The sequence below is a fragment of the Cucurbita moschata genome, unplaced genomic scaffold, assembly GCF_002738365.1.
Source record: "Cucurbita moschata cultivar Rifu unplaced genomic scaffold, Cmos_1.0 Cmo_Scf00010, whole genome shotgun sequence".
Classification (NCBI taxonomy): Eukaryota; Viridiplantae; Streptophyta; class Magnoliopsida; order Cucurbitales; family Cucurbitaceae; genus Cucurbita; species Cucurbita moschata.
The window spans coordinates 1,931,407-1,957,353 of record NW_019268526.1 but is presented as its reverse complement, the minus strand read 5'-3'; the positions used below and the strand labels follow the sequence as shown (position 1 = coordinate 1,957,353).

The window sequence follows — 25,947 nt, the reverse complement described above, 5'->3', positions numbered from 1 at the left end:
TTTTTTTTTTTTTTTTTTTTTTTTTTTTTTTTTTTTAGAATTTAAAGGTTACTTTAGTTAAAAAAAAAATCATGTTTTTTTCTCGAAACTAATTAAAAATAGAGCTTTAAAGAAAAATATATACTATTATAGTTTTTTTAAAACTTGATTGTTGTTTTATTTACAAAACTATATTTGAATTAATAATAATTTATTCCCGTATTAATCATTTTCTTTACATTACTCAAAATGTATCTTTGTAGAGGTTAAGCTTTTTAAAATATATCATATCAAATAAATATTATCATCAAATGTCTGAAATGACATATAATAGTTTGATATATTTAACATCGTTTTTCAAAGTAGGGTTAAAAAATAATAGCACAAAGGAATGTTTACATGGAGGCAATATGGATTAGGCGTGTTATCTTGGTTATCTATACGAGTCGTCTACGGGCATTCTTCAACGACCATTTTAGTTATTTCATTCTCAGACTAATGGAAAATATAAAAGAGAAATTTTTTTTATTAAAAAACAACTCTCTAAGTTATCCATAAAAGATTTCGAAAATTTTGAGAATAAATTTTAAAGAGAAACAAAATATTCATCAAAATTGGCCATCACATTCTAACATTTATGAGATTCTCTAAATATCTTACTAGGATTCCTCATGTTTTTGTATTGAAATAGAGTTCTACACAAAGCCTCATCTATATAGAATTAATACATCCCAGCAACGTGGACAAAAATATTAGCCCTCAGTTGGAGATATCTACTTAAAAGTTCATCATGGAAAGTTATGAAGTTATAAACTCAGCTCCTTTTTTGCCCAAAATTTTCAAACTTTCAACTTTCTTGATGCAATATCTGAGTTCTTGTTGGATTGCTACCCTTGAAGGTGACAACACAATGTCTTTCCAAACTGATCCAGCTTCACAAGCAGGACTTGGCTTCTTATAAAGTTTATAAATGGAGTTTGCTTCCTCATTTAAGCTCCCAACTGTTTTTAGACACTTTATTTCTTCAGGATCAACCAACAATGTCTTGTCTTTGTCTTTCCATCCAATGAACTTCACATAGAAACGGGTTTTAAGTCAAGAAAACATCACAACATTTGTAACAGTCCAAGCCCACCACTAGCAGATATTGTACTCTTTGAGCTTTCCCTCAAGGGTTTTAAAACGTGTCTGTCAGGGGAGGTTTCCACACCCTTGTAAAGAATGCTTAGTTTCCCTCTCCAACCGATGTGGAATCTCACAATCTACCCCCATTCGGAAACCAGCATCCTCGCTAGTTCCCTTCTCCAATCGATGCGGGATCTCACAATCCCACATCGGTTGAATAGGGTAACGAAACATTCTTTATAAGGGTGTGGAAACCTCTCCCTAGCAAATGCATTTTAAAAACCTTTCCAGAAGGAAAAACCCAAAGAGAACAATGGAAAAACCCAAAGAGAACAATATCTGCTAGCGGTGAGTTTGGGCTCTTATAACATTCCACGAACATAACAGAAAAAAGAGCCAAACTTTTAACTTATGAGAACCTCCAAGAGTTACCTTCGGTGGGCCTTCCAAAGCATTGGTGCAATATAGCCTTGCATTATCAACATATTGGCAATATGTTAAGAAAGCATTTGCAAATCTCTTGTGGGATTTCAGTTGGGATTTTACTCTTACAGCTCTTCTGCAAATGAGAGCTCTCCTGTGTTTACAGTCAGTAAATGCAACTTTTTAGATGATAATATAATTATTATCTCAGGAAGAGGACAGAAGGCTGGCTTTATCTGTACCTTATGCCTCTTATGACAGCTAAATAAGCATCACAAACAACTCCAACAAGTTCAATCCTGTATGGTCTTCTTTTCTTGCCCACAACTTTTTCTGGTTCTTGATCTTCTATTCGTTCCCAATAATTTTCAGTTACAGTGCCATCATCACCAACCTTGTAGCCAGCTCCCATTCGATAACGTCGTCGGTGGACATTCCTCGCCATCGTAATTGTCTGTACTACAAACGGTACCCACGACAACGTTCCATCCATGATTACGTCTCGTCCTTCGTTCAGTGCAGTCACCAGAAGTGAGGAAGCTGCATCTGTGGATGATTGGTGCACCTATTCCAAACCTTCAAAAATTACAGGGTGTAGAGAAGTGCAGCAGAAAGGATCACAAGAGTAAGAATATTTGTGTAATGACCCGAAATTCTCTACTTAATTTAAGGTCGCCACTGTATACATATCATGAATATTGAATATGAATATACTTCATGTTCATGATATATATACAGTGACGACTTTAAATTAAGTAAAAAATTTCGAGTCGTTACAATCTGGCTCATATCAAACAAGAGGTCATAAGAAGCGTTCATTAGGAAAATAATGAAAAGGGAGTATCAGCAGGCTCATAAGAATGCATTTTGGATGAGATTTTAGAGGTGAAATGATACCAGTTCAGCAGTTTGGAGCATGTCATTATGGTGACCAGTGGAGTTAAGAGCTCTATAAATGACATCTGATTCTTTAAAAGCATCTGCCTCAATTATAACTGCATTAGGGGATGCTCCTATCCAGAATGGCCTGTTGAATATTTCATCCAAAACAACGAATCAGTTCATTTCTTCATCCAGAATGGCCTATATGCCATTATATATGCTTTAAATGTTTGATATTGTACAAATTTACTTATTAGCCATAGCTGATGAAACTGATGAATGTTCTTACTCTTTGAGAATGTCCTTAAGCACAGTACTCTTCCCCGCCCCCATACCGCCACCCATGAACAGGAGCATCGGACTTCGATCGGCAAGAGCCATTGGAGCCATCACCTCCGTGCATTGCGAGTCGTCGGTGGATGTGAGTCCCATTGCTTTCATCTCCTCAACTAAAGTTGTAAATACTCTAGCAACTTTCAGGTTCTTTGTTACCCTCTCAAACCTCTGTTCCCTAACAATTTCACAAAAATGGTATGGCTTGATTGTTTTCTTAATCGTTTCTAAGTAAACATTTGAATTCAGCTAGTTTTTATAACAAAACAAAGAAATTAATGCTTGATTTTCAAAGACTAAATGGTCGATCCTAAACTCACTAGAGCCGTACAACTAGCATAGTAGTGATACAATCTCGGAGTAAAAAGTGTACCTTATTTCAACGAGAATTGTAATGGCCCAAGGCCACCACTAGCAGATTGTCATTTTTGAGCTCTCCCTTTTGAGCTCTCTTAAGGTTTTTAAAACGCGTCTACTCGGGAGAGGTTTCCACATCCAGGCTCTCTTTCGAGCTTCCCCTTAAGGTTTTTAAAATGCCTCTATAAGGGAGAGGTTTTCACACCCTTATAAGGGGTGTTTCGTTCTCCTCCCCAACCGATGTGGGATCTCAAAATCCACCCCCTTTAAGGGCCCAGCACCACACCCTTTAACACCTTGGTGTTTCATTTTCCTCTCCAACCGATGTAGGATCTCACAATCCACCCCCCTTAAGGGCCCAGTGTCTTCGCTAGCACTCGTTCCTTTCTCCAATCGATGCAGGACCCTCACCAAATCCACCCCCATTCGGGGCCAACGTCCTTACTCACACACCGCTTCGTGTCTACCCCCTTCAGGGAACAACCTCCTCGCTGGCATATTGCCCCGTGTCTGGCTCTGAAACCATTTGTAACGGCCCAAACCCACCGCTAGCAGATATTGTCCTCTTTGGGCTTTCCCTCAAGATTTTTAAAACACGTCTACTAGGGAGAAGTTTCCACACCCTTATAATAAAAGGTGTTTCATTCTCCTCTCTGACGTGGGATCTCACCATAATCATAATTATGATGAGTATCAATCCTAAATGGTTAAAACATCTCTATATTTTGTTAGAGGTCGTAAAGTTCAAATCTACACCCCAACACGTTAACATTTGATATTTCATCCATCCCATAAAGATACACAAAGGCTGCAGAAGAGATGCCCACCTGGTTGCAGCCATTACAATGTTTCGGAGCTTCTTCTTCGGCTCCTGGTGGTCAGAACTCAAGATCTGAACAAACAAACAAAAAAGAGATAGAATAGAATCAAGAAACTCCAAAGATAAAGTTGAATACATTTTATCAAACACCTTGTGCAATCTCAACAGTTTACCTGACTAATCATAATATCTGTTTGGTTCCAATGGAATGCAAAGTAACTGAGAATGCATCGCTCGAACTCTTCGACGAGTTTGACGAAGAGCGAATCTGCGTGAAGCTCACTTGAGAAAAAGGAATAGATATCATCTTCACATTCATCTGATTTGGCTATGTACTCAGCAGCCAACTTGCAGAGATGCGGGCACTCATTTATGTCTTTAAACCCCATTTGCCTTGCTGATCAATCACAACAAATGCACACAAAATTCATCAACTCAAACAACCAAACACTTCTTTAAATTAAATTATATGAAATTTATAAATTAATTAACACTCTTAGATTTTGGTTTACAAACTCATTAAAAATTCATTAATCACTAAACAAAATAGGTATTAGTTTGATAATAGTTGGAGCAACAAATTCGGATTCGGCAATAATCTCATTTTTTGGTAGTACGAAGGGAAAATTGGCCCAAAAATTGGATAGGGGTCAAGACGCAGTCGGGCACCGGCGGCTGACTCAAGTGCCCCCAAACCGCGCGAAATGGTCGTCTATTACACGGCTCACTAACTCTATCTAGGGTGGAGGTACCTATTATTCGTCGGCGGCGGTCCAGCACACCCCTATTAATATATATATATATATATATATATTTTAAAGGTTAAAGGTTAAATTCAAATTCCTATAAAAAAAAAAAAATCATAAATTTGGGAGTAAGAAAGATATTTAATCATTCGAGAACAATTTAATTTTAATTTTTTATATTTAAAATTTTTGTTTGATTTACACCTATTTAAAAAATAATAATATATAAATTCGTTCAAAATCAAAAATAATTTTTAAAAAATATTCAAATTTTGGCTTGAAATTTGAAAAATAATATAACAGAAAATAATAATTAAAAAAAAGTCTTATGAGATTAAGCAGTGTTTGGTTATAATTTTAAAACAGTGTTTTTAAATAATTAAAAAGTACTTTTCTTTTTTAATTTGTATTATCAACAATAGGAATATATACATATATATGTATATATACATACATACATTTATCTACATATACATATATACATATATATATATATATGTATGTATTATAAAGCATCACAAACTCATAAAAAACATTAATTTTTTTTTTTTACCAAGTCTAGATTCAGTATATTAGGTCATGTTTATATAATTAATGCGATGAATTAAGAATAATGTTAATTATTAGTTTTAAATATTAATTTTTCATATATTAACTTAGGTAAGGTTTAAATAATATTTTAACTTGGTTATTACAATTAACTATGCCAGATATTACGATTATGCTCGAAAGGGCGACTGTCACACAAAACATATTCTTATAATTAAACTCTTAAATATTAAATATACACAGACTAATTTGACCATCAAACGTATTGATTTATAATTGAGAAAAACTCATAAATTTTAAAATTTACACAAAGTTAGTGTACACGTACAATTATATTATAATTTTTTTAAAAAATAAATTATAATAAACTTACGACGATGGCGGTTTTATTTAAAACTTCCGGAAAAAGAATATTTGAAGAAATGTAGATTATGAGAAGAACGGAAGCATAATCTTTACCTACATAATGGGGAAAGCTCTCGAGCTTTTCAACGCGCCCCGTATCCGAGACTTTCAAGCGAGGGATGATCTTCTGATCTCGTAGCTTCCGAATCCGGTAATGCATTGCTGCAACGATGATCAATCCGATGGAAGAAGCCCAAAGCATCTGCCCGACGCTCGGCTTGTTGCCGCTATCTGAACAAAATCAAAATCGAATCAAATCAAGGCCTGGAAAATGAAAAGGTGAGTCCATTGCGTTCATTCTATAAACTATAATCGTTTTACCTTTCTGAATCATTGTGAATTCGGAGGATGATTGGCTGCAACTTCGAATTTGTTCTCTCTAATTTGCGATCGATCGGGAGAATAAGAAAAATAGGGTTCGGAGAGCATTTTGGTTGATTCCTTTGAATTGTTCTTGTGGTTGCATGTTAGATCTGTGTGTTAGAGACGTCCAAATGGATTAGTGAGATTATTGTAAGTGTAGGATCATCACTTTGCATTTAATGGGGGAACTCATCTCTGTTTCTTTACTTTGAGCTTTTCAATGGCTGCAACTGCATTTTCTATTTTAGGATTTTTTTTTTTAAAAATTTTTATTTTCCGTAGGATTTGAAGATAATAAAGAGAAGGAAATGTCTATGTGATCTAAAATTGCTTATTTATAGTCAACATTTTTTTGTGGTGTAAAATGTTTAATTATGGGTCACATCATTTTGTTGTTTAATTTTAGAAATTAAAATTAGTTTAATAAATTTTTGATAAGTTTGAAATTTTTAAAAAATAATAGTATGTTAATAAAATTTATAATTTTAAAAGTTGGAGACGAAATTGACATATTATTTTTGTGTGTATTTATTAACTTTATGAAAAGATATTTAATTTCATGCAATTTTTCATTCTATGAAATGAAATTTGGTCCTTGAAAAACTATTTTATTTTTATATATTTAATTTTATCTTAAATAAATCTTAATAACTATTTTCAAATAAATTAATTTAATAAAATTATATAAAATTTTAATTATAAATGTTTAATACAATTTGTATATGATAGATTAAACTACATTATATTATAAAATTATATAAATTTTCTTTGATTTAACTTTCATTTATATATATATACCTTAAAATTTGTATTTTGAGTTTATTTAATAGTTAATATTAATAAAATTATATAAAATTTTAATTATAAATATTTCATACAATTTGTATATGATAGAATAAACTACATTAAATAAGTGTATTATAAAATTATATAAATTTTCTTTGATTTAACTTTCATTTATATATATCTTAAATTTTGCATTTTGAGTTTATTTAGTAGTTAATATTAATAATTCTTCTCAATAATAAAATTGTAAATAATTAGTATGACAATCAAATTGAAAATTAATTATAAATGTCATCTTTCAAAAATTAAATATAATTAATTTATTTCATTCATTTTAATCTTGAAAATGATTGGTAGATAAAAATAATTTTTTATTATAAAAATAAAAAAGAAATAGCAAAAAGAAAACCCAAAACCACACACAAAACACAAATAATTGAAAAAAAAATAAAATATGTTAAAAAGAGTTATAAGAATATAATTAACCTAAATAATAAAAAAATTAAAAAAAAATCATATTTAGAAATAAATGTAAGAAATAATATAAAATAAGAAAGAACAATAAAAAAACAATAAAAAAAATAAAGGAAGGGAAAATAACTCTTTGTTATGTAAAACAATTAATTTCTCTATAATAATGATATATATATATATATATATACACACACACCTGTATACATATATATACACATACATCTATATGTAGATATATGTATGTATATGTAGATAAATGTATGTATGTATACATATATGCATATATGTATATTTTTCAGTTAAATATGACCCATAAGTCACCTTTCTATTCTATTGATATTGTGTTTGATGATATTGTGTTATAATAATAAAGTTTAGTTAAATATGACTCAGTAACTTAGTCACCTTTATATTCTATTGATATCGTGTAAAAATATTCTTATATTTATGATGATAACGTGCATAATATATATTCAACGAAATAACTTACCTTTAACATTTATTTTTGTTTTCGAAACTTTCCTATATATGAAATATAAATCTAAAGTATATAATATATTAATACACTTAATATACCAATAACAATAAATATGAAAAAGATTTTGTTTTTGTTATACATGAAAATGTGACATAAGGAGCTTTATTTATAATGCGGGACATTATCTCCTGCAGCCGGAAGCTTGGACATGGATCGATCAATCCATTGATAAGAGTCTAAAGATCTTTGGCAATGGTGTGAATACCCGATTTCGGGAGGATCGATGGATGGGACATTCTGCTCCAAAGCTCGGATTTCCTTGTCTTTATGTACTCACCTTCTATCATAGAAGCCGCCATTGCTGAATTGTGGTCTACCGAAGCTGCCTCTTGAAGTCTTACTGAGAAGAAATCTGTTGGGTGATGAAATCGAGGTATGAACTACTCTATCTCTAACCTTCTATCCACTTTTAATTGGAACGATCAAGAGGAGATATGAGTTTGAAGCATTGAAAACGATGGGAATTTTTCATTAAGATCATTGACTTGAGCTCTTGTTTCTGTTGTGATAATATGGGAAACAAAATCTTTATCGCTCTGTGGAAGGTTAGGGTTCAATTAGAGGCGAGTCTCTTTTAACTTTTAAATTTGTGTGTCTAAGCTTTGAAAACTAAAGAACTTAATTAAGAATTCAAATACTTGTGGAAAATTATGATAAAGAAATGGTGAAAAAACAAGCATGGTTTTCAGAAATAGAAAACTATAAAGAAATTGTTATCAAACGGCATTCATGCTCTATTCAGACACAAAATTCAAGTATGTGTTTAAATAAATTAGTTAATTACAACAAGTGTATTAGACACAACGTTAAAAGTTCATGAATTTATTATATACAAAATTAAGAGTTTGAAGATTTATTTGACATTTTTAAAGTTTAATGACCAATTAAATACAAAGAGTTAATTTCCGAGCTTAGCTTCTCCGGTTTATCACTTGTGAAAAACTAAGGCTAAGAATCCACCGTATAAATTTTGATTAGGTTGTTTCCTATTAAAGGTCCTATGTTTGATTAGGTTGATCTTCACCTACATATAAGGGGGAGTGGCGTAGTGGAGATAATTTCTCAAAACCCATCCGCTTAAACTTTTGAGTTGATTGATGATTTAACATAATTTTTCTTCTGGTGTGTTCTTTATATTTATTCTTCCTTGCCATTTTTCTCTCGCACTGTAGGTAAGATTAATCCTAAAACTACTTAGACTTGTGAGATTATGAAGCTGAACCCTCTTCAGTTGTGTTAAAGTAGTGAGAGAAAAACAAGTAACTAAGAAAAATTGGAATTAATGAGCTGAAGAGAATTTCATTTTGTAATAGAATAATGTAATTTCCATTACTCAAACAACCAGGTCACTGTACAGTATTATCCTATACTTCCTAAATCTGGAGGTGGCAAAACTGTGATCAAGAACATTTCATTTTTGTTCTTCCAACTTTCATGATCTATGCAGCCTAGCAGTGAGATTTATGAAAGTATTTTCTCTGCATGGAATCGTCAAGCCGCCCATTGGATGGCGAAATCCAAATTCCTCTTCTGATCTATTGAGCAGATCTACAAAAGAAGGATGCTTCAAGTATGATATAGGTACCACAAATCTCTTCCTTTGAATCTCTCCCACATAGACTGCAATGTGGCCTTTGGGAACATTAGATTGATTTCTTGTAGATAGAGCTTGCGTTTTCAGAATCTGCTTGGCATTAAGAAGAATCGATGGCAAACGGATTCCCATATCGGAAATTTCCTCGAAACAAGAGAGGGGTGACTGACTTTGAATGGTGTTCTGCTTGATTTTGAATTTGATGTAGGAAATAGAGTACTTGTTGGATAAGAATGGCTTTATTTCTTATTATATTTATAAACTAGGAACCGGAGAGGAGAACAAAAAAATATGGCAGATAGGTGTGTTTGAGCCCTACTTCTCCAAAGGCTCACATGGGTTTGCTCTATCTATTAGAATTTCTTTCATTTCCTCGTTGGTCCCACTTTTTCCAATAACAAGTGGTCAAAGAAAACTTCACCAAGTTCGTCAGTAGCAACATACCATGTGATACTCCCAATCCTCATTAAGTGCTTCCATTAGTGGACCTATTGCAGTGGCTGAGAGTACATTGGTGGTGATAGGAGCTGTGAGTTAAATGAAATCTGAGCAGCTTCTCTCGCCTACAAGCTGGTTTCATTGATGAAGAAATTTCCTCTTGCAAAGTGGTCCAATCACACGGATATGTTGGCTTGTCTTTACACTTTCCTTACAAAGCCATCTGTTTTGATGTGCTATTCCACTGGAACAAGCATGGTGTTGTTTGAAAATTGAAATACAAATGGGCCTATACTTGAGCAATTCATGGCATACATTTCAAACACACATGGGAGCCGAGAGAAAGGATGAGATCAAAATAGAAAATTCTTGTGAGCTTACAAAGTCATGTTAAGTGGGTCCTCTAAGTTGCTAAGCTACCGATGATAGTGAGCCCACTTTTAAGCTCAATGGAAATGCTCAGGCAACTTCTCACTTCATAACTCTATAAATATAGATCCTATATTAGTTTGAAGTACAAGTTTGAGCTCTGAATTTCACAATTCTACTTCCAACCAAGGCTAAACTTAAGAGTTGTTTACAGTTTCTTGATCATTGCGAATAGATTTAGCAATGGGAATTCGTTTGCCATCATCCCTGCTGCCTACTGCCAAGCAAATTCTCAAGATGCAATTGGGTTTTGTCAAGAAGCAGTCAGATGTTGTTCCCAGAGGTCATGTTGCTGTATTGTGGGAGATACCCAAAGGAAGCGACTTGTGGTTCCTGTTTCGTACTTGAACCATTACCATCATCCACATGGAGGTCTAACAATTTCTTGCAAAGAGGGCACGTTCATTAATCTTACTTCTAGACTGCAACATTCTTGAAGGATGAAGATGCTGGAATAGGCATCAATCAATTTTTGACACAGTTTTTTCCTGAATTGATTTCTTTCTGACTCCCTCCTGAATGTTGTGTACAAATACAACCTTAACCCTTTTGGAATGTAAATGAGTTTCTTTCTTAGTGAATTTCCTACCAAAATGTAATACAAATAGATTTTGAGTATCACTTCATGTTCCTCTTCTTATTCTTTGATACTCTTGTCTGTTCATTGCTGTCTGTCATGCAGAATTGGATGTTTTTTTTTTTTGGCTATTATACATGTTCAAAATGGAACAGAGAGACAACCTTTGCATACAATAGGGTCCAAATTCCATGAACACGACCTCATTCTGTTCATAGAAGAAAATGCAGGTGGCGTTGACAGTAATTAAATCTTGGATTGAATATTGGATAACGGAGCTCTCTTTCATAGCCATTATGAGGCCCTCCATAAATATATACGAGATATGAGCTCTCTCCCATTGTTTTGACGGTTTGTCTCTACAAAATCCCAAAAATTGGCCAGCCTCCTATTAAACAGATCGACCAGTCTCTGCCATCAATACTACATAGTTAACTGCAGAAGGCAGATAGGTTGGATATTGATCTTCGTTTATTAGATCAAACAAAGAGTAAAATTTCATAGAAAAATTTAACTTGTCACAAAAGGATCCAGTATGCTTTGGATAGGTTGAACTTTGAAGTTTGAATCTTCAAGATGCTACCTAGTTTCTTCAGTGATGTATCATGATTTGGCAACAGTTTTTCTTAGTTCCATGGATTGCAGGTTAACCATCACAAATAAAGCAGAAAAGAAAAGGCTATATAGAAATTGACGCTAAATTTGTGTTTTCTTTTGATTGTAAATGCACCATTACTATGCCACTCAATTACAGGCAAGAAAGGCATTCCATTCTACAACATTCTAGTATGGGCCAAAATACAATTGAGTCAGAAACAACCAGAAAAGGTTGTAAAAAATTGCAGCTTGAGCATTGCTGTTCATCCTTCAAGATACGTGCAGTCTAGAAGTGAGATCGATGAAGGCATCTTCTTTGCAAGGAATTGTTAGGCCCCCTTGAGGATGATGGAAGCCAAACTTCTCCTCTGCGTGGCTGAGAAGTTGCTGGAACGACGGATGATTTAGATAAGATATTGGAACCACGAACCGCTTCCTTTGAATTTCTCCCACATAAACTGCCACATGGCCTTTTGGAACATCCAACTGGTTTTTGGTGAAACCTGGCTGCATCTTCAGAATTTGCTTGGCATGAGGAACCAAAGATAGAAACCGAATCCCCATTTTCGAAAGAGTGTCAAAAAGGTCAGGTTCTGATCTGATTGGTATGGGCTAGCTGGTGACTGTGGTACTTAAAAATGAGTTGAATTTGGTGTTTGAGGCTCATTTTGATGTTTATATTTATAGAGTTTCTGAAGGAAGTGCTATCTATGCTGGTGAGTGTGGCCTTCCCAGTGGCTATGTGGGGTAGTGATGTCTGGTGGTTGGGTATATTTGAGTATACTGGTTCACATGGCTTTGCCCAACTCATGAAAGGGCCATCCATTTTCTTCTGCCACTCCATAATTCTCTGTATTCTTTACCACAAATTTCAGGTTCATTGGTAAATTGTTTCCATATATGTCCTGTCAACTCATAGATACTTCCAGACAAAGTCCATTACATTGGAAATAGAAATGCTGATTCTTGAAGCTGAAGAGAAAATTTACATGTCTTTGTCATACAGTGCTTGTTTGTTTTAAGTTTCATTTCACCATCATGAACTAATTTTCCCCTGGCAAGACTTTGCTCGACAAACCTCTATATGGTGTTTTAGCTATGTTCTATCAATACTTTGATCTCTTACTTAAAAAAATCATCATTTTGGGAGTGTTTGTTTAAATTGTGTTTCTTTGTCTTATCAACCTATATAAACTAGTAGCACGTTTAAGGTATCAAGGGGGTCAATGAGTGTGGAAATACCGAAAACGAGCAAGTGTGTAACAGCTCAAGCCCACCGCTTGCAGATATTGTCTGCTTTGGCCCGTTACGTATCACCGTCAGCCTCACGTTTTAAGACGCTTCTACTAGGAAGAGGTTTCCACACCGTTATAAGGAATGTTCCGTTCCCTCTCCAACCAACGTAGAATCTCAGGAAATATGAGTCTTAACCACTAGGATCTCAGGAAGTGTGAGCCTTAACTACTGGATTGTTTTAGAATGATCCAACCTCTTGCAAGCATAGGGGTTTGGTTACATGTCAATAGAAATCATAGGTAGAAATACATAGGTTTTTCTTTTCCACCACACTCTGACCTTTTGAAAGGATACAAGGATGCCTTCCATACTCCAAAATCTAACCCATGCTAGCCCTCGAAGCGGGCCACAACTGAAGGGCACTCTCACTCCCATTCCTTTATGAGGTCCTATCGGGATAGGTAAGTCCAAGCCTTTCACCTCTTCCCGACTGAACAATAGATCGAGAGAGTTGTGCAAAAGAGTAACTTCAGTTGGATTCATGAAGTTAAGGAATCCAGGTATGCATTGGAGTATAGTGACCAATGCAATATGAGGGTGAGCAATGAAGTCTTGCTTCCCACTACATCCACTCAGTATTCACTTTTCTCGAGTAATGAATTCTTAAGAAATGAAGAGGAGAAACTATGCAGCTTGTAAATCCGATCTCTCAACGGCTCTTTATATAATATCAACATGAGATGCCACTAACATAACACATCAGGAAAACGATACCAGTGGAGAGAACTGACATGGATATACTGATCTACACATGGATATACTGATCTAGACATAGATGGCTGATGAAAATAGATAAGTCAGACCTACAAAGAAACATTATGCACACCTCTTATTATACACAGACAAACACATATTAAACAATCCTGAATGATAAACCTCTAAGATTATAGCATAGTTGAGACAATTATATTCATCATGCCCCGAAGAATAGTTTAAAAGTGGGCTGGCATTTCATTATTGTCTGATTGGTCTTTATAAAGAAAACTTTATTTCAGTTTCAGTATCCACTGATATATATTTTATCTCTGCATTAGATTAGAGTGGCAGGTCATGACCACTGATGAAAGCTTGTCACATGGGTCTGGTATCAGTTGATCTTCCACGACATGGCATTTGATTTTGAAGCTTTCTTGACCTCTTATTTTGGATTAGAAATGCACCTCAGTGAAACGAGTGGGACTGCCCACCAGTGTTGGCCTTCTTAGAGTGGCAGGACATGTATTCAAACCAAATAAGCAACCCATGTGAGCATTTATGAAGTAGGTCATCTTAGTCACCTACTTGATACTGTTTTCCTCTCATCACTTCTGTATTCCTGGTTCCATAAATACAGATCAAACGAACTTCAATCTTCAACTCACATTTCAAACACATCCTCACTCAAGTACTACGCTTCAAGCAAAAAGCCTTTCAAAATTAGACATGGGAATCAGACTACCTTCACTTCTCCTCAATGCCAAGCAAATTGTCAAAATGCAAACTGTTTCTTCTAGAAATCAATGTGGCGTTCCCAAAGGCCATATTGCAGTCTATGTGGGAGATACCGAAAGGAAGCGGTTTGTGGTTCCAATATCATACTTGAACCATCCGTCTTTTTCAGCTTTGCTCAAGACTGCAGAAGAAGAATTTGGATTTAAACATCCAACTGGGGGATTGACAATTCCTTGCAGAGAAGATGTGTTCATCAACCTCACATCCAGGCTGCAAACTTCCTGAAAGAGGGAAGAAAAACAAATTTCCTCACAATTTTGCCAGATTCTCTCCATTTTTTCCCCATAGTTAAGAGTAGAAATCAATGTATAGTTAGTTTCAACGTGTTAATGATCGGGTAGCTGAAAGGTGATAACACATTGCCTATCTACCTGAACATCATTTACACAACTTACAATTACAGATGTGTAAACATGGAAATACAAATACATAGTCACATTTCTTACTAAAAAAGGACTGTCCTCCTCCATGAACTTTAATTCATCTGAATTCTTCATGTTTTCTGCTTTCCATGTTCATGAAACATTATTTGGATATATCTGGGCGCAAAACCTGTTCCTCGATGGTGCTCATAAGAGATGGAAGTAACTACTGAGTGACTGTAATAATCAGAAAATTAGAAACGTTCTCATTGGAACGGCATCAGAATTTTCCTATATTGGTTATTGTTGAACTCAAAATTCTCACTCACTAGGAAGTTCTTATTTTCATGCATCTGAAAATTCACTTACATGAAAACTCAAAATTTTCATCATTCAAACCCAAAACCCATAGCCATATGCATCCATTCAATACTTGTTGATAACATCCATAGCTTTACTGCTTTATATAAATAGAAATTAAAAATTGTATTCTTCTTTACTAATTTTGCTCTTGTGGATATAGTTACTGTCTAAAGAAATTCAGACGAAAATTCTATAAGGCCTTTTCAATTGGACAATCTTTCTCCTTTCCTGAACGATAGAACTGTTTTCTCTAACTGGACCTTCTGTTATAAGATTAAGATGGATATCGGAATCTGTTTATTAAACTAACATAGAGTAGTATTTTCCACACAGACTGATAAGTGTTAGCGTAGCAATACAGGGAGGGGGAGTGGTGAAGTATTGATACAACTAAATTTATCATAACCCATCCGCTTAAACTTTTTAGTTGATTGGTGATTTAACATAACTTTTCTGGTATGTTCTTTCTATTTATTCTCCCTTGCTATTTTTCTCTCACGGTAGGTAACAATAATCCTAAAACTACGTAGACTTGTGAGATTATGAAGCTGAACCCTCTTCAGTTATGTTAAAGGAGCGAGAGAAAAACAAGTAACTAATAAAAATGGAATTAATGAGATGAAGAGAATTTCTTTTTGTAATAGAATAATGTAATTTCCATTGCTGAAACAACCAAGTCACTGTACAGTATTATCCTACTCTACTTCCTAAATCTGGAGGTCGCAAAACTGTGATCAAGAACATTTCATTTTTGTTCTTCCAACTTTCATGATCTATGCAGCCTAGCAGTGAGATTTATGAAAGCATCTTCTCTGCATGGAATCGTCAAGCCGCCCATTGGATGGCGAAATCCAAATTCCTCTTCTGATCTATTGAGTAGATCTACAAAAGAAGGATGCTTCAAGTATGATATAGGTACCACAAATCTCTTCCTTTGAATCTCTCCCACATAGACTGCAATGTGGCCTTTGGGAACACCAGATTGATTTCTTGTAGATAGAGCTTGCGTTTTCAGAATCTGCTTGGCATTAAGAAGAATCGATGGCAAACGGATTCCCATATCGAAAGTTTCCTCGAAACAAGAGGGGTGACTGACTTTGAATGGTGTTCTGGTTGATTCTGAATTTGATGTAGGAAATAGAGTACTTGTTGGATGTGAATGGCTTTAGTTCTTATGTATATTTATAAGCTAGGAACTGGAGAGGAGAACAAAAAGAGTATATTTTGAGGGCCGACTTCTCCAAAGGCTCACATGGGTTTGCTCTATCTATTAGAATTTCTTTCATTTCCTCGTTGGTCCCACTTTTTCCAATAACAAGTGGTCAAAGAAAACTTCACCAAGTTCGTCATTATCTCTTGGAATATGAGTAGCAACATACCATGTGATACTCCCAATCCTCATTAAGTGCTTCCATTAGTGGACCTATTGCAGTGGCTGAGAGTACATTGGTGGTGATAGGAGCTGTGAGTCAAATGAAATCTGAGCAGCTTCTCTCGCCTACAAGCTGGTTTCATTGATGAAGAAATTTCCTCTTGCAAAGTGGTCCAATCACACGGATATGTTGGCTTGTCTTTACACTTTCCTTACAAAGCCATCTGTTTTGATGTGCTATTCCACTGGAACAAGCATGGTGTTGTTTGAAAATTGAATTACCAAATGGGCCTATAATTGAGCAATTTCAAACACACATGGGAGACAAGAGAAAGGATTAGATCAAAATAGAAAATTCTTGTGAGCTTACAAAGTCATGTTAAGTGGGTCCTCTAAGTTGTTAAACTACCGATGCTAGTGCGCCCACTTTTAAGCTCATTGGAAATCCTCAGGCCACTTCTCTCTTCATAGCTCTATAAATATATAACCTATATTAGTTTGAAGTACACGTTTGTGCTCTGAATATCACGATTCTACTTCCAACCAAGGCTAAACTTAAGAGTTGTTTACAGTTTCTTGACCATTTTCAATAGATTTAACAATGGGGATTCGTTTGCCATCATCCCTGCTAACTGCTGCCAAGCAAATTCTCAAGATGCAGTTGGGTTTTGTCAAGAAGCAGTCAGATGTTGTTCCTAGAGGTCATGTTGCTGTATATGTGGGAGATACCCAAAGAAAGCGATTTGTGGTTCCTGTTTCATACTTGAACCATCCTTCATTTCAACAACTACTAAACCGAGGAGAAGAAGAGTTTGGTTACCATCATCCACATGGAGGTCTAACAATTCCTTGCAAAGAGGGTGCATTCATTGATCTTACTTCTAGACTGCAACATTCTTGAAGGATGAAGATGATGGAATAGGCATCAATCAATTCTTGACACAGTTTTTTTCCTGAATTGATTTCTTTCTAACTCCCCTGCATGAATGTTGTGTACAAATACAATCTTAAGCCTTTTGGAATGTAAATGAGTTTCTTTCTTAGTGAATTTCCTAACAAAACCTAATAAAGATAGATTTTCAGTCTCATTTCATGTTCCTCTTCTTATTCTTTGATACTCTTGTCTGTTCATTGCTGTCTGTGGCGCAGAAGTGGATGTTTTTTTTGGCTATTATACATGTTCAAAATGGAACAGAAAGACAACCTTTGCATACAATAGGGTCCAAATTCCATTAACACGATCTCATTCTATTCATAGAAGAAAATGCAGGTGACGCTGACAGTAAGTAAATCTTGGATTGAATATTGTATAATGGACCTCTCGTTCATAGCCATTATACTCCAAAAATATACGTGAGCTATGAGCACTCTCCCATCATTTCGACGGTTTGTCTCTACAAGATATTAATTTGAATTGGAATATGATCATATTTCCTTTGTAAGGAAGCGGTTTGTAGTTCCAATATCATACTTGAACCACCCTTCTTTTGTAGCTCTGCTCAAGAGCGCTGAAGAAGAATTTGGATTTAGACATCCAACGAGAGGTTTGACAATTCCCTTTAGGGAAATTCCTTTATCAACCTCACTTCTAGGCTGCATACTTCTTGAAAGAGGGAAGAAAAACAAATTTCCACACAGTTCTGCAGAATTTCTTTCGTTTTTCTTCTTCTTTTTGCCACAGTTGAGGAGTAGGATATCAAATGCATAGTTAGTTTCTATATTTATGAAGAAGCAAAATTTGATTCAACATCAGTGTAAGATTTACAATTGCAGAGATGTAAATATATAAATGGATTTACATTTTCTTATAGAAAAACTGCTTGCTTCAGCCTCTGATTTTCAATCTATTTAAACTCCATCTTTTGACTCTTTTCTTTATGTTTTTGTGTTATATTACTTGGACAATTGAATCTTCAAGATGCTACCCAGTTTCATCAGTGATGTATCATGATCTGGCAACAGTTTTTCTTAGTTCCATGTATTGCAGGATAACCATCACGAATAAAGCAGAAAAGAAAAGGCTATATAGAAATTGAGGCTAAATTTGTTTTTTCTTTTGATTCACTTCTGTTGGTAAATGCACCATTACAATGCCACTCATTTACAGTCAAGAAAGGCATTCCATTCTACAACATTCTAGTATGGGTCAAAATACAATTGAGTCAGAAACAACCAGAAAAGGTTGTAAAAAATTGCAGCTTGAGCATTGCTGTTCATCCTTCAAGATACTTGCAGTCTAGAAGTGAGATCGATGAAGGCATCTTCTTTGCAAGGAATTGTTAGTCCCCCTTGAGGATGATGGAACCCAAACTTCTCCTCTGCGTGGCTGAGAAGTTGCTGGAACGATGGATGGTTTAGGTAAGATATTGGAACCATGAACCGCTTCCTTTGGATCTCTCCCACGTAAACTGCCACATGGCCTTTTGGAACGTCCAACTGGTTTTTGGTGAAACCTGACTGCATCTTCAGAATTTGCTTGGCATGAGGAACCAAAGATAGAAATCGAATCCCCATTTTGTTGAGATGAAAGAGTGTCAAAAAGGTCAGGAGTTAACTATGAGAGGATGTAGTACTTAAAATGAGTTGAATTTGGTGTTTGAGTCTCATTTTGATGTTTATATTTATAGAGTTTCTGAAGGAAGTGCTGTCTATGCTGGTGAGTGTGGCCTTTCCAGTGGCTATGTGGGGTATTGATGTCTGGTGGTTAGGTATATTTGAGTATACCGGTTCACATGGCTTTGCCCAACTCATGAAAGGGCCATCCATTTTCTTCTCCCAGTCCATATTCTCTGTATTCTATACCACTAATTTCAGGTTCATTGGTCAATTGTTTCCGTATATCTCCTGTCAACTCATAGATACTTCCACTCCATATTCTCTGTTTTGGCATTTGGTTTTGAAGTTTTCTTGACCTCTTATTTTGGATTATAAATGCACCTCATTGAAACAAGTGGGACTGTCACCAGTAGTCAGGGCACATAAGGAAGTGCCTGTCTTCAAACCAAGTAAGCAACCCATGTGAGCATTTATGAAGTAGGCCATCTTAGACACCCATTTGAGCACTTGATACTGTTTTCTTCTCATCACCTCTGTATTCCTGAATCCATAAATACAGGTCAAATAAACTTCAATCTTCAACACAAATTTCAAACACATCCTCATTCAAGCACTACGCTTCAAGCAGAAAGCCTTCCAAAACTAGTCATGGGAATCAGACTACCTTCACTTCTCCTCAGTGCCAAGCAAATTGTCAAAATGCAGACTGTTTCGTCTAGAAATCAATGTGCCGTTCCCAAAGGCCATATTGCAGTCTATGTGGGAGATATCGAAAGGAAGCGGTTTGTGGTTCCAATATCATACTTGAACCATCCGTCTTTTTCAGCTTTGCTCAAGACTGCCGAAGAAGAATTTGGATTTAAACATCCAACTGGAGGATTGACAATTCCTTGCAGAGAAGAGGTGTTCACCAATCTCACATCCAGTCTGCAAACTTCCTGAAAGAAGGAAGAAAGACGATCCAGCACACAATTTTGCCACATTCTCTCCATTTTTTCCCCATAGTTAAGAGTAGAAATCATTGTACAGTTAGTTTCAACGTGTTAATGATTGGGTAGCTGAAAGGTGATAACACATTGCCTATCTACCTGAACATCATTTACACAACTTACAATCACAGATCTGTAAACATGGAAATACAAATACTTAGTCACATTTCTTACTTAAAAAGGACTACCCTCCTCCATGAACTTTAATTCATCTAAATTCTTCATGTTTTTTCCTTTCGATGTTCTTGAAACACTATTTGGATATATCTGGGCCCAAAACCTGTTCCCTGATGGTGCTCATAAGAGATGAAACTACGGAGTGTTTGTAATAATCAGAATATTAGAAAGGTTCTCACTGGAACGGCATCAGAATTATCCTATATTGGTTACTGTTGAACTCAAAATTCTCATTCACTAGGAAGTTCTTATTTTCATGCATCTGAAAATTCACTTACATGAAACTCAAAATTTTCATCATTCAAACCCAAAACCCATGGCCATATGCATCCATTCAATATTTATTGATAACATCCATAGCTTTACTGCTTCATATAAATAGATATGAAAATTTATAGCTTTACTGCTTCATATAAATAGATATGAAAATTTGTATTCTTAAATAATTTTGCTCTTGTGGATATAGTTATTGTCTACAGAAATTCAGACGAAACTTCTATAAAGCCTTTTCAATTGAATACAATCTTTCTCCTTTCCTGAACGATAAAGCTGTTTTCTCTAACTGGACCTTCTGTTATAAGATGAATATTTTTTACCATATTTGGTGTAAATAGTTGGCAAATAAGATGGATATCGGAATCTGTTTATTAAACTAACATAGATTAGTATTTTCCACACAGACTGATAAGTGTTAGCGTAGCAATCCAGTGGTGAAGTATTGATACAACTAAATTTATCATAATCTATCAGCTTAAACTTTTGGGTTGATCGGCCATTTAACATATTTTTTCTGGTATGTTCTTTATATTTATTCGTTCGTTGCCATTTTTCTCTCGCACTGTAGGTTACATGAAGCTGAACCCTCTTCAGTTATGTTAAAGCAGTGAGAGAAAAAACAAGTAACTATAAAAATCTGAATTAATGAGCTGAAGACACAATTTTTTTGTAAGAGAATAATGTAATTTCCATTTCTCAAACAACCAAGTCACTGTACAGTATTATCTCACTCTACTTCCTAAATCTGGGGGTGGCAAAACTGTGATCAAGAACATTTCCTTTTTGTTCTTTCAACTTTCATGATCTGGGCAGCCTAGCAGCGAGATTTAAGAAAGCATCTTCTCTGCATGGAATCGTCAAGCCGCCCATTGGATGGCAAAATCCAAATTCTTCTTCTGATCTATTGAGAAGATCTACAAAACAGGGATGCTTCAAGTATGATATAGGTACCACAAATCTCTTCCTTTGAATCTCTCCCACGTAGACTGCAATGTGGCCTTTGGGAACATTGAATTGATTTCTTGCAGATATAGCTTGCATTTTCAGAATCTGCTTGGCATTAAGAAGAATCGATGGCAAACGGATTCCCATATCGGAGATTTCCTCGAAACAAGAGAGGGGTGACTGACTTTGAATGGTGTTCTGGTTGATTCTGAATTTGATGTAGGAAATAGAGTACTTGTTGGATGGGAATGGCTTTATTTCTTATGTATATTTATAAACTAGGAACTGGAGAGGAGAACGAAAAGAGTATATTTTGAGGGCCTACTTCTCCAAAGGCTCACATGGGTTTGCTCTATCTATTAGAATTTCTTTCATTTCCTCGTTGGTCCCACTTTTTCCAATAACAAGAGGCCAAGAAAACTTCACCAAGTTCGCCATTATCTCTTGGAATATGAGTGGCAACATACCATGTGATACTCCCAATCCTCATTAAGTGCTTCCATTAATGGACCTATTGCAGTGGCTGAGAGTACATTGGTGGTGATAGGAGCTGTTAGTCAAATGAAATCTGAGCAACTTCCCTCACCTACAACCTGGGTTCATTGATGAAGAAATTTCCTCTAGCAAAGTTGTCCAATCACACGGATATGTTGGCTTGTCTTTACACTTTCCTTACAAAGCCATCTGTTTTGATGTGCTATTCCACTGGAACAAGCATGGTGTTGTTTGAAAATTGAATTACAAATGGGCCTATAATCGAGCAATTTCAAACACACATGGGAGCCAAGAGAAAGGATGAGATTGAAATAGAAAATTCTTGTGAGCTGACAAAGTCATGTTAAGTGGGTCCTCTAAGTTGTTAAACTACCGATGCTAGTGAGCCCACTTTTAAGCTCACTGGGAATGCTTAGGCAATTTCTCTCTTCATAACAATATAAATATAGATCCTATATTAGTTTGAAGTACATGTTTGAGCTCTGAATATCGCGATTCTACTTCCAACCAAGGCTAAACTTAAGATTTGCTTACAGTCTCTTGATCGTTTCCAATAGATTTAACAATGGGGATTCGTTTGCCATCATCCCTGCTGCCAAGCAAATTCTCAAAATGCAGTTGGGTTTGGTCAAGAAGCAGTCAGATGTTATTCCTAGAGGTCATGTTGCTGTGTATGTGGGAGATACCCAAAGGAAGCGATTTGTGGTTCCTGTTTCGTACTTGAACCATCCTTCATTCCAACAACTGCTAAACCGAGTAGAGGAAGAGTTTGGTTACCATAATCCACATGGAGGTCTAACAATTCCTTGTAAAGAGGGCGCATTCCTTGATCTTACTTCTAGACTGCAACACTCTTGAAGGATGAAGATGCTGGAATAGGCATCAATCAATTTTTGACACATTTTTTTCCTGAATTGATTTCTTTCTAACTCGTGCACGAAACAATCTTAAGCCTTTTGGAATGTAGATGAGTTTCTTTGTTAGTTAATTTCCTACCAAAACATAATACAAATAGATTCTCAGTATAATTTCATGTTCCTCTTCTTATTCTTTGATACTCTTGTCTGTTCGTTGCTGTCTGTGATGCAGAAGTGGATGTTCTTTTGGCTGTTATACATGTTCAAAATGGAACAGAAAGATAACCTTTGCTTACAGTAGGGTCCAAGTTCGATTAACACGACCTCATTCTGTTCATAGAAGAAAATGCAGGTGGCGTTGGGAGTAATTAAATCTTGGATTGAATACTGTATAATGGACCTCACTTCCATAGCCATTATGAGACCCTCCATAAATATATGCGAGCTATGAGCTCTCTCCCATCGTTTTGACGGTTCGTCTCTACAGCATATTAATTTGAATTGGAATGTTTTATATTTCCTTTGTAAGGAAGCGGTTTGTAGTTCCAACATCATACTTGAGCCACCCTTCTTTTGTAGCTCTGCTCAAGAGCGCTCAACAAGAATTTGGATTTAGACATCCAACAGGAGGTTTGACAATTCTTTTTAGAGAAGATGCCTTTATCAACCTCATTTCTAGGCTGCATACTTCTTGAAAGAGTGAAGAAAAACAAATTTCCACACAGTTTTGCAGAATTTCTTTCATTGTTTTCTTCTTTTTGCCACAGTTGAGGAGTAGAATATCAATGCATAGTTAGTTTCTATATGTATGAAGAAGCAAAAGTTGATTCAATATCAGTGTACGATTTATAATTGCAGAGATGGAAATATAGAAATGGATTCACATTTTCTTATTGAAATACTGCTTGCTTCAGCCTCTGAATTTTGATCTATTTAAACTCCATCTTTTGACTCTTTCCTTGATGTTTTTGTGTTATGATACTTGGACATATATGTGCACTAATTTTTTTTCACAGACATTGATAATCTTGAAGTGAATGATCATTTTTCAATCTCAATGGCATTCATTCAAATTCTGGAAGGTATCTTATTTACAAAGAAGTGTTAGATCACCTTGCACATGATGGAAACTAAACTCTTTCTCGACATGTTTGAGAACTCTTGGAATGAAGAACGGCTGAGATTCGATACTGTGACCATAGGGGTTTTCTTTCGATCTCTCCCATCTAAACTGCTAAATAATCGTCTAGAACATCTAGTTGGTTCAGGTGAAACGTATTGCATCTCAAGGATTTTCTTGCTATGCAGAATTAGAAAGTTAAGACCCGGTTCGATAACCATTTGAATTTTAGTTCTTATTTTGTAAAAGTAAGCTGACAAACACTACTTCTTAAGTGATTTATCATGATCTGGCAACAGTTTTTCTTAGTTCCATGGATTGCAGGTTAACCATCACAAATAAAGCAGAAAAGAAAAGGCTATATAGATATTGAAGCTAAATTGTGTTTTCTTTTGATTCACTTCTGTTGGTAAATGCACCATTACAATGCCACTCATTTACAGGCAAGAAAGGCATTCCATTCTACAACATTCTAGTATGGGTCAAAATACAATTGAGTCAGAAACAACCAGAAAAGGTTGTAAAAAATTGCAGCTTGAGCATTGCTGTTCATCCTTCAAGATACTTGCAGTCTAGAAGTGAGATCGATGAAGGCATCTTCTTTGCAAGGAATTGTTAGGCCCCCTTGAGGATGATGGAAGCCAAACTTCTCCTCTGCGTGGCTGAGCAGTTGCTGGAACGACGGGTGGTTTAGGTAAGATATTGGAACCACGAACCGCTTCCTTTGAATCTCTCCCACGTAAACTGCTACATGGCCTTTTGGAACATCCAACTGGTTTTTGGTGAAACCTGACTGCATCTTCAGAATTTGCTTGGCATGAGGAACCAAAGATAGAAATCGAATCCCCATTTTGTTGAGATGAAAGAGTGTCAAAAAGGTCAGGAGCTAACTATAAGAGGATGTAGTACTTAAAATGAGTTGAATTCGGTGTTTGAGTCTCATTTTGATGTTTATATTTATAGAGTTTCTGAAGGAAGTGCTGTCTATGCTGGTGAGTGTGGCCTTTCCAGTGGCTCTGTGGGGTAGTGATGTCTGGTGGTTGGGTATATTTGAGTATACTGGTTCACATGGCTTTGCCCAACTCATGAAAGGGCCATCCATTTTCTTCTCCCACTCGATAGTCTCTGTATTCTATACCACAAATTTCAGGTTCATTGGTCAATTGTTTCCGTATATCTCCTGTCAACTTATAGATACTTCCACTCCATATTCTCTGTTTTGGCATTTGGTTTTGAAGTTTTCTTGATCTCTTATTTTGGATTATAAATGCACCTCAATGAAACCAGTGGGACTGTCACCCGTAGTCAGGGCACATATGGAAGTGCCTGTATACAAACCAAGTAAGCAACCCATGTGAGCATTTATGAAGTAGGCCATCTTAGACACCTACTGGATACTGTTTTCTTCTCATCACTTCTGTATTCCTGAATCCATAAATACAGATCTAATAAACTTCAATCTTCAACTCAAATTTCAAACACATCCTCATTCAAGTACTACGTTTCAAAAAGAAAGCCTTCCAAAACTAGACATGGGAATCAGACTACCTTCACTTCTCCTCAATGCCAAGCAAATTGTCAAAATGCAGACCGTTTCTTCTAGAAATCAATGTGGCGTTCCCAAAGGCCATATTGCAGTCTATGTGGGAGATATCGAAAGGAAGCGGTTTGTGGTTCCAATATCATACTTGAACCATCCGTCTTTTTCAGCTTTGCTCAAGACTGCTGAAGAAGAATTTGGATTTAAACATCCAACTGGAGGATTGACAATTCCTTGCAGAGAAGAGGTGTTCATCAATCTCACATCCAGTCTGCAAACTTCCTGAAAGAAGGAAGAAAGACAATCCAGCACACAATTTTGCCACATTCTCTCCATTTTTTCCCCATAGTTAAGAGTAGAAATCATTGTATAGTTAGTTTCAACGTGTTAATGATTGGGTAGCTGAAAGGTGATAACACATTGCCTATGTACCTGAACATCATTTACACAACTTACAATCACAGATCTGTAAACATGGAAATACAAATACTTAGTCACATTTCTTACTTAAAAAGGACTGCCCTCCTCCATGAACTTTAATTCATCTGAATTCTTCATGTTTTTCCTTTCCATGTTCTTGAAACATTATTTGGAAATATCTGGGCCCAAAACCTGTTCCCTGATGGTGCTCATAAGAGATTAAACTACTGAGTGTTTGTAATAATCAGAATATTAGAAACGTTCTCACTGAAA

The 25,947-nt window shown here is 35.7% G+C and overlaps 10 protein-coding genes, 1 long non-coding RNA gene and 1 pseudogene across 17 annotated transcripts; 5 read left to right on the top strand and 7 right to left on the bottom strand.

Annotated features, from left to right (window-relative positions):
- Positions 1-583: 583 nt before the first annotated feature.
- LOC111448610 lies at positions 584-5,953 on the bottom strand. The gene is made up of 9 exons (XM_023088291.1): positions 5,941-5,953; positions 5,674-5,850; positions 4,093-4,316; positions 3,927-3,991; positions 2,699-2,920; positions 2,425-2,554; positions 1,770-2,092; positions 1,537-1,681; positions 584-1,050 (listed from the first exon to the last, which is right to left on the bottom strand). The coding sequence occupies exons 1-9, from the start codon at positions 5,951-5,953 to the stop codon at positions 778-780; spliced, it is 1,572 nt and encodes a 523-aa protein (XP_022944059.1). The 3' UTR covers positions 584-777.
- Positions 5,954-7,873: 1,920 nt separating this feature from the next.
- On the top strand, positions 7,874-23,409 carry LOC111448819 (auxin-responsive protein SAUR21-like). Of its 7 annotated transcripts, XM_023088584.1 has the most exons (3): positions 7,874-8,153; positions 13,864-13,955; positions 14,045-14,647. In XM_023088584.1, exons 2-3 carry the CDS (start codon positions 13,928-13,930, stop codon positions 14,425-14,427), a joined length of 411 nt encoding a protein of 136 aa, XP_022944352.1. In that variant the 5' UTR covers positions 7,874-8,153; positions 13,864-13,927; the 3' UTR covers positions 14,428-14,647. The 7 variants fall into 7 exon arrangements, 1 of the variants encoding a protein (XP_022944352.1); XR_002711487.1 differs by lacking the exons at positions 13,864-13,955; positions 14,045-14,647 and adding an exon at positions 22,827-23,409; XR_002711485.1 differs by lacking the exons at positions 13,864-13,955; positions 14,045-14,647 and adding an exon at positions 17,449-17,533.
- On the bottom strand, positions 9,127-9,631 carry LOC111448827 (auxin-responsive protein SAUR21-like). Its single transcript, XM_023088593.1, has one exon. The coding sequence runs from the start codon at positions 9,504-9,506 to the stop codon at positions 9,213-9,215; it is 294 nt and encodes a 97-aa protein (XP_022944361.1). The 5' UTR covers positions 9,507-9,631; the 3' UTR covers positions 9,127-9,212.
- On the top strand, positions 10,673-17,387 carry LOC111448843. Its single transcript, XR_002711492.1, has 2 exons — positions 10,673-10,721; positions 17,222-17,387. It is a non-coding gene; the product is annotated as an uncharacterized LOC111448843 (long non-coding RNA).
- On the bottom strand, positions 11,509-12,725 carry LOC111448836 (auxin-responsive protein SAUR23-like). Its single transcript, XM_023088603.1, has one exon. The coding sequence runs from the start codon at positions 11,977-11,979 to the stop codon at positions 11,686-11,688; it is 294 nt and encodes a 97-aa protein (XP_022944371.1). The 5' UTR covers positions 11,980-12,725; the 3' UTR covers positions 11,509-11,685.
- On the bottom strand, positions 15,285-16,135 carry LOC111448834 (auxin-responsive protein SAUR21-like). Its single transcript, XM_023088602.1, has one exon. It carries the CDS (start codon positions 15,985-15,987, stop codon positions 15,694-15,696), a length of 294 nt encoding a protein of 97 aa, XP_022944370.1. The 5' UTR covers positions 15,988-16,135; the 3' UTR covers positions 15,285-15,693.
- On the top strand, positions 16,779-17,387 carry LOC111448821 (auxin-responsive protein SAUR24-like). The gene has a single exon (XM_023088589.1). It carries the CDS (start codon positions 16,901-16,903, stop codon positions 17,198-17,200), a length of 300 nt encoding a protein of 99 aa, XP_022944357.1. The 5' UTR covers positions 16,779-16,900; the 3' UTR covers positions 17,201-17,387.
- LOC111448831 (auxin-responsive protein SAUR24-like) lies at positions 18,332-18,873 on the bottom strand. The gene has a single exon (XM_023088598.1). It carries the CDS (start codon positions 18,811-18,813, stop codon positions 18,520-18,522), a length of 294 nt encoding a protein of 97 aa, XP_022944366.1. The 5' UTR covers positions 18,814-18,873; the 3' UTR covers positions 18,332-18,519.
- Positions 20,976-21,488, bottom strand: LOC111448841 (auxin-responsive protein SAUR21-like). Its single transcript, XM_023088608.1, has one exon. The coding sequence runs from the start codon at positions 21,387-21,389 to the stop codon at positions 21,096-21,098; it is 294 nt and encodes a 97-aa protein (XP_022944376.1). The 5' UTR covers positions 21,390-21,488; the 3' UTR covers positions 20,976-21,095.
- On the top strand, positions 21,855-22,609 carry LOC111448826 (annotated as a pseudogene).
- Positions 23,410-24,213: 804 nt separating the features above from the next.
- LOC111448832 (auxin-responsive protein SAUR24-like) lies at positions 24,214-24,680 on the bottom strand. Its single transcript, XM_023088599.1, has one exon. It carries the CDS (start codon positions 24,562-24,564, stop codon positions 24,271-24,273), a length of 294 nt encoding a protein of 97 aa, XP_022944367.1. The 5' UTR covers positions 24,565-24,680; the 3' UTR covers positions 24,214-24,270.
- A 524-nt stretch (positions 24,681-25,204) lies between these two features.
- LOC111448837 (auxin-responsive protein SAUR21-like) lies at positions 25,205-25,817 on the top strand. Its single transcript, XM_023088604.1, has one exon. It carries the CDS (start codon positions 25,247-25,249, stop codon positions 25,538-25,540), a length of 294 nt encoding a protein of 97 aa, XP_022944372.1. The 5' UTR covers positions 25,205-25,246; the 3' UTR covers positions 25,541-25,817.
- Positions 25,818-25,947: the final 130 nt, after the last annotated feature.

Excerpts from the sequence above, each read along its gene's own strand:
- LOC111448610 (XM_023088291.1), bottom strand. Across the intron at positions 2,555-2,698 it reads CTTAAGGACATTCTCAAAGA|GCCATTCTGGATAGGAGCAT; the intron begins GTAAGAACATTC and ends AATATTCAACAG. Across the intron at positions 1,682-1,769 it reads GCTGTCATAAGAGGCATAAG|GAGAGCTCTCATTTGCAGAA; the intron begins GTACAGATAAAG and ends CTGTAAACACAG.
- LOC111448827 (XM_023088593.1), bottom strand. The coding sequence starts at position 9,506 with ATGGGAATCCGTTTGCCATCGATTCTTCTTAATGCCAAGCAGATTCTG.
- LOC111448836 (XM_023088603.1), bottom strand. The coding sequence starts at position 11,979 with ATGGGGATTCGGTTTCTATCTTTGGTTCCTCATGCCAAGCAAATTCTG.
- LOC111448819 (XM_023088584.1), top strand. The coding sequence starts at position 13,928 with ATGTATTCAAACCAAATAAGCAACCCAT. Across the intron at positions 13,956-14,044 it reads AAACCAAATAAGCAACCCAT|ATCAAACGAACTTCAATCTT; the intron begins GTGAGCATTTAT and ends CCATAAATACAG.
- LOC111448834 (XM_023088602.1), bottom strand. The coding sequence starts at position 15,987 with ATGGGAATCCGTTTGCCATCGATTCTTCTTAATGCCAAGCAGATTCTG.
- LOC111448821 (XM_023088589.1), top strand. The coding sequence starts at position 16,901 with ATGGGGATTCGTTTGCCATCATCCCTGCTAACTGCTGCCAAGCAAATT.
- LOC111448831 (XM_023088598.1), bottom strand. The coding sequence starts at position 18,813 with ATGGGGATTCGATTTCTATCTTTGGTTCCTCATGCCAAGCAAATTCTG.
- LOC111448841 (XM_023088608.1), bottom strand. The coding sequence starts at position 21,389 with ATGGGAATCCGTTTGCCATCGATTCTTCTTAATGCCAAGCAGATTCTG.
- LOC111448832 (XM_023088599.1), bottom strand. The coding sequence starts at position 24,564 with ATGGGGATTCGATTTCTATCTTTGGTTCCTCATGCCAAGCAAATTCTG.
- LOC111448837 (XM_023088604.1), top strand. The coding sequence starts at position 25,247 with ATGGGAATCAGACTACCTTCACTTCTCCTCAATGCCAAGCAAATTGTC.